This window comes from Schistocerca serialis, chromosome 8 (genome assembly GCF_023864345.2).
Source record: "Schistocerca serialis cubense isolate TAMUIC-IGC-003099 chromosome 8, iqSchSeri2.2, whole genome shotgun sequence".
NCBI classification, from domain to species: Eukaryota; Metazoa; Arthropoda; class Insecta; order Orthoptera; family Acrididae; genus Schistocerca; species Schistocerca serialis.
In genome coordinates this window covers 94,794,402-94,800,950 of record NC_064645.1, presented here as the reverse complement: position 1 = coordinate 94,800,950, position 6,549 = coordinate 94,794,402, and the positions used below count along the sequence as shown (strand labels likewise).

Below are 6,549 nucleotides of genomic sequence, written 5' to 3'. Positions count from 1 at the left end.
CTCTGAAATGGATGACGAAGTTAATATGATCCATCCACTGACCGGTACATGCTGAACAACTTTGATTTTCATGGTGAATTGTACATGATGTTGAATGTGAACATAGTAGCATGGCAAATGTCCTGTTGTAGTTGCTGTTGTTGAGGTCTTCAGACAGAGACAAGTTTGATGCAGCTCTCCATGCTACTGTATCCTGTGCAAGCTGCTTCATCTCCCAGTACCTACTGCACCCTACTTCCTTCTGAATCCGCTTAGTGTATTCATCTCTAGGACTCCCTCTACGATTTTTACCCTCCACGCTGCCCTCCAATACTAAATTGGTGACCCTTGAAGCCTCAGAACATGTCCTACCAACCGATCTCTTCTCATAGTCAAGTTGTGCCACAAATTCCTCTTCTCTCCAATTCTATTCAGTACCTCCTCATTAGTTACATGAACTACCCATATAATCTTCAGCATTCTTCTGTAGCACCAAATTTCGAAGGCTTCTATTCTCTTCTTGTCTAAAGTATTTATCGTCCATGTTTCACATCCATACATGGCTACACTACATACAAATACTCAGAGAAGACTTCCTGATACTTATATCTATACTCAATGTTAACAAATTTCTCTTCTTCAGAAACACTTTTCTTGTCACTGCCACGCTACATTTTATGTCCGCTCTACTTCGACCATCATGTTATTTTGCTTTCCAAATAGCAAAGCTTGTCTACCACTTTAAGTGTCTCATTTTCTAATCTAATTCCCTCAGCATCACTTGATTTAATTAGACTACATTCCATTATCCTCGTTTTGCTTTCGTTCATTTCACATCCCCCTTTCGAGACATTGTCCATTCCGTTCAACTGCTCTTCCAGGTCCTTCGCTGTCCGACAGAATTACAATGTCATCGGCGAACATCAAAGGTTTTATTTCTTCTCCATGGATTTTAATTCCTACTCCAAATTTTTCTTTGGTTTCCTTTACTGCTTGCTCAATATACAGATCGAATAACATTGGCAATGGCTACAGCCCTGTCTCACTCCCTTCCAACCACTGCTTCCCTTTCACGCCCCTCAACTCATTACTGGCATCTGGTTCCTGTACAAATTGTAAATAGCCTTTGGCTTCCTGTATTTTACCCCTGCTACCTTCACAATTTGAAAGAGAGTATTCCAGTCAACATTGTCAAAAGATTTCTTTAAGTATACAAATGCTAGAAATGTAGGTTTGCCTTTGCCTAATCTATCTTAGAAGATAAGTCAAAGGGTCAGTATTGCCTCACATGTTCCAACATTTCTACGGAATCCAAACTGATCTTCCGCGAGGTTGACTTCTACCAGTTTTTCCATTTGTCTGTAATGAATGTGTGTTAGTATTTTGGAGCCATGACTTATTAAACTGATAGTTCGGCAATTTTCACACCTGTCAACAACTGCTTTCTTTGGGATTGGAATTATTACATTGTTCTTGAAGTCTGAGGATATTTTGCTTGTCTCATACATCTTGCTCACCAGATGGTAGAGTTTTGTCAGGACTGGCTAGAATTTTGTCTACTCCCGGGGCCTTGTTTCGACTTAGGCATGATATTTCTCATTTCAGGGCACGACGAGAGGTAATCGAAACCCTGGCTGAGAATGTAATTCAGTTGTTCCAGTCCCGGAAGTACTGAGTTAGGAGGGGAATGCTCCTCTGTGTCCTGCCCACTATCCTTTCCACCCCTCCTACTGTGGTATTCTGCTGTCCACCGAACCTACACAATACACTCGTCCATCCTTACACAGCCCCTGCTCCCAATCTCTTACCTCATGCCTCATACCCCTGTAATAGACCTAGATGCAAGACCTGTCACATACATCCTCCTACCACTACCTACTCCAGTCCGGTCACTAACATCAGCTATCCCATCAAAGGCAGGGCTACGTGTGAAACCAGTCATGTGATTTATAAGCTCAGCTGCAACCACTGTGCTGCATTCTATGTAGGCATGACAACCAACAAGCTGTCTGTCTGCATGAACAGCCACCGGCAAACTGTGGCCAAAAAACAAGTGGACCACCCTGTTGCTGAACACACTGCCAAACATGATATACCTGACCTCAACGACTGCTTCACAGCCCGTGCCATATGGATCCTTCCCACCAACACCATATTTTCTGAATTGTGCAGGTGGGAACATTCCCTGCAGTACATCCTACATTCCTGTAACCCTCCTGGCCTCAACCTTCGTTTGTCACTGTCCTCACCCATCCAGTCCCCTCCCTGTTCCCATTCCAGCACTACACAGCTGTCATCTCACCGACACACCTAGTCTCTTAAATTCTTTTATTTCTCTCCTTTCCGCTACTTACCCCCTCCCCTCTCCGCACCTTTCTCCTGCCCTCCGTCTAAACTGCAACACTTCACTGTCTGCCACTCCCACCATATTATCCCTCCCCCTCCCCACCCCAGCCTCCTCCTTACCCCCACCCAGTCCCCACTTCCATCATGCACTGGTGCTGCTGCTCGCAGTGTAGTTTCAGCTCTCTGAGACTGCAGACGTGTGTGCAAGTTACGTACTGCTGACAAAGGCCTTTATGGCCGAAAGCTATAATTGTGTGAATCTTTTTGTTGTGCCTATCGCGACCCAGCATCTCTGCTACATGGTGAGTAGCAACTTTCCTTCTCCTCTATTGTCACATTCCATCCTGGATTTTCCATTGTTTCAGAAAAGTTATCCATATTTTTAATAAAATGTTGCTGACACTGAAAACAAAAATCAACATTGTTTGCTCTCCCCCCCCCCCCCCCCCCCCCAAAAAAAGGTAATGAGATAGAATTTTCAAGGGGTTGAGACAAAAAAGATGATGCCCTTAACTAAAGAAAAATTGGCACACACAAGTTCAATGAGCTGCAAATATCATGGATGTATAGCTACTTTATGAAATTTTATCTTGTTCCTGCAGATGATAAACGCACAGAATAACTGTACATATATTTAATCTGTATTACAAACAAAATTTGGCATTTATATAATGAATTTAATGGTGGAATTGTGTAATGTCAACAAATTAATATGGTATTTTAAACTACATTTTGTTCTTCATATTTATCCACATGAACTCTAGATCTGGCGCATCCACTTTAAAATCTGGCCACGTGAGACATGCCAGAGCTGTCCCTGCTAACTTGGTATTATTAATTTATATTTGTTTATGAATGCTACTGACATACTTCCTTGTCAATTGAAGCCATGACATCTGAACATGAGTCCATGATCATATTCTGGCACTTTATTTTATAGATCCATCTTGATCATGCAAACTTTTGCCCTTCACTATTACCAGTTCCGGCTACTGCCATCTTCAGATCTTGTACTGGTGGATATTCTGGAGAACAGCAATAGTAGCACAAGATCTGAAGATGGCAGAAGCTGAAACCAGTAATAGTGCAGTGTAAAAGTTTGTGTGATCAAGACGGACCTGTAAAATAAAATTCTTCCTTGTGGTGAGTCTAAGTTTAATGTTTGATTAGAAAGTGGTACAGTGATCTCTTGTTGATAGAGCTAACAAAAATAACAGATTAGTCTCAAGTATAGTAAAAGATCTCGACTATATTGGCACGATAATAACCTGCTCTTTGAAATTATAAAGAGAAATATTTGATACTAGTTGTCAGCTTTAGCTAATGACATACGAAACATCTGACAAATGTAAACAATATGGAGAGTATAACGTAATATCAACTGAGATTTTTTGAAATGGGCTACACTACAGCTCAGTCTGTAACCATAATCAGGTTTCCGAATCTCACATTTACTGGCTCTGCCAACTCTCAACCAAACTGTCACTTCCAACATAACCTACACCTCGGGCTAAGCTACAGATCTATCACCACAACAAGGTTTTTTTGCTTTAAGATTTGTTGCCTCCGCAAACTAATGAAACTGAAAACTTGCACTGGAAGCAATATCACAGCAGCCATTAACATTACGCCACTGGCCAAAGCCTACAACTAGTAAAGAATATTCTTGTTGATCCCAACAAAATATTGACAATTGTATCTTGTATTCAACACATAGCTCAGGCCTTACATAATGTATTGCTGATGAGTGGCTACTTTGTTGATAGTGGCACTGTTTGAAGCTGAGGGGTAGTATAATATTCTACGTTCTATACACAGAACTTCATTTAGGCCTAGTTCTGATATGATCAGGTAGGAAAAGTAACAATCTTGTAAGCTACAAGGAATTTTACACAAAAGAACATTCACATTTGAAACCAAAAGGTTTGATGTGTACAAGACTAGACCAATACTTAATAGCTGAAAAGCAACAGAATCCATTCTAAAGTTCTTTCCAAGCTATAATATTCCTCCACAACATTTCCAAAAACAAAGTGAATAAAATGAATGTGTTGATTAACATCACATTTTGTAACTTTCGTTAGTGACTGATAACAGTTAGTAAGTACAGTAGAGTATTATTTGGAAGTGTTCTAGTTAGAAAATTGAAATTAGTGAGCACAAAAAGTAGAAGTCCTGTTGGGACTGGGCTGGTCAGTTCTGCGGTTTCCCCCTATCTGCCAACCATGTGGTTGCTGTTCTGTGTTGACACCACAAACTTCACTTGTGGTAGAGATTGCTGTCAGTGTGCCAGTCGCAACAGCAAATAAATATAAAAACATTGTTCTTGGTTTTTTTCTGGCAAAATAATAGATAGGCCTAAGTAAAGTGCTAATGGATGAAGGTCAGTTCAGATATATGGAGTCGACAATGCAATGATACTGGGCACCTAAAAAGAATTCTCAGGAAATGAAGAATGGAAGCATGAAAATATGCAAGACTGGATTGAATGTGATGTCAGTGACCCTGGATATCAAGTAGACAGATGGTGAAATAACTGCAAATGGTATTGACCACCTAAGACCCTTGCAATGAAAAGGAATAACCTAGCAACGATGACAACGCTGAAAATGGGCTATTCAGTGAGAAAATTTTTACAACCCTGAAGTCGCTATGAAGTGGTTAGAGGAACAATAATATGATCGTGTGCTGTTACTGTCTTCAAAACCTTTTGCGACAGAAAATGGGTCTCAGATCAGAAAAAATAAATAAATAAATAAAATAAAAAAGGGCTTCTTTTCCTAAACTGTAAGCCTACTTGAATGCCATTTTGACTTCTGAAACTAGGCCATTCCCTGTGTTGTTTGCTAAGACATGTGATACAAAATATATCTAGGCTATTTACAGGGGTGTGTTTAAGTTCTGTTTCTTCGTACCATACTCATATGAACACTGGACTAAATGTTTTCAGATGTGTTCAGTAATCTGAAAAAATCAGTTATCCCAATTGTTTTGGATAAACTGTACACTGATGCTTCTTTTCAGAAGACATTCCTCCAAACTGGATCTATAAAACAAAATGTGAGTTCAAATGTGTCAGAGTCATAGTAGTAAAAATATTGACATATGGCATTGACGGGCCTACTGCATGGTATGGGAGCTATCAACACACAACCCAAAAATGGACTGGTTGACGAAATAAAATAGTACATTAATATTCGAAAGAAACAGTACTTTACCTTCTCCCTTTTTTCCATAGAACCGTAAGTCTCAACTTGGAGTTCCTGTATTATGTTTGCGGCTTCAACTATGTTACCCTCCTCCTCTTTCATTTTCGCCAGTTTATGTGTTAACCTAGCGCGCTCAACTTCCACGTATATCTAAAACAGGCGTAATTAACAACAATTATTTTAAATAAATCTTACAGAAAAACAATCTTAAGTAAACAGAGCAATGCAAATATTTTCAGGACCTTTCCTTCTGTAACACTTCTTAAAGTATCAATAAGTTTCGTCTTTATTTCCTTGTTCGGCGTTTTCTCAACGTACTCGCAGCATTCTTGCACCATTTTTGTCACTGCTTGTTTGAGCTGACTTCGGCGTTTAGCAAGAAGAGCGATATGTTCATTCAGTGTATTCCACTGGCCTGCTTCAAAACACAGTCTTACAATGGCAACTAGGACTCGACCAGTTGAAACCATATCTGAACTCTGAAACATTAAACCACTGTTAGAATAGGTTTTATTGTACAATTTAATGTGTAATCACTATGAAGTGGTCAATTCAGTAGTTTACCGTTCTTGTTTGCTTCTCGAGAGCTAGTAGTGCCTCTAACGCTTCGCTTAGTTTCCCCTCCTTGGCCAATTTCTCACATTCTGGAATCTTTTCATCACACACCCCTGTACAGTCAACTTCCATTTTCACAACACGCCCAGCATCTGTAGCAATTTCGTCTGCCATTCTCAAAATTCAGTCGGTAGTTTACTGCAAAGCAAAACCAAGACAGTAGAACTTATCACTAGCTTAACAATGCACACGTTTCCAATAACAAGCCACAGCGAGATGTCTTTTTGCGACTTTACCACTTACACAAAAGTGAAGTATTTTTCCTTCAACAATATTTTACTCGGATGCAGCAAATCTTCTTCTCGAGCTCACGGTTTGCTTTTGCTTACAATAGCATAGTTGCTCAAATTTACTTGTCAGCGTTTTTCAAACCGGAAGTCAATGTATATTTTACGAAGAA

At 39.9% G+C, this 6,549-nt stretch overlaps 1 protein-coding gene across 1 annotated transcript in view; it reads right to left on the bottom strand.

Moving 5' to 3' along the window:
• Positions 1–6,540, bottom strand: part of LOC126416202 (26S proteasome non-ATPase regulatory subunit 12) — a 103,534-nt gene extending 96,994 nt beyond the window's left edge. The window contains exons 1-4 of the mRNA XM_050083793.1: positions 6,393–6,540; positions 6,099–6,287; positions 5,777–6,013; positions 5,544–5,684 (exon numbers count right to left, since the gene is read on the bottom strand). Coding sequence (XP_049939750.1) covers positions 5,544–5,684; positions 5,777–6,013; positions 6,099–6,263 — 543 coding nt within the window. The 5' untranslated portion in view covers positions 6,264–6,287; positions 6,393–6,540. The remainder of the gene's footprint in view (positions 1–5,543; positions 5,685–5,776; positions 6,014–6,098; positions 6,288–6,392) is intronic.
• Between the last annotated feature and the right edge of the window lie 9 nt (positions 6,541–6,549).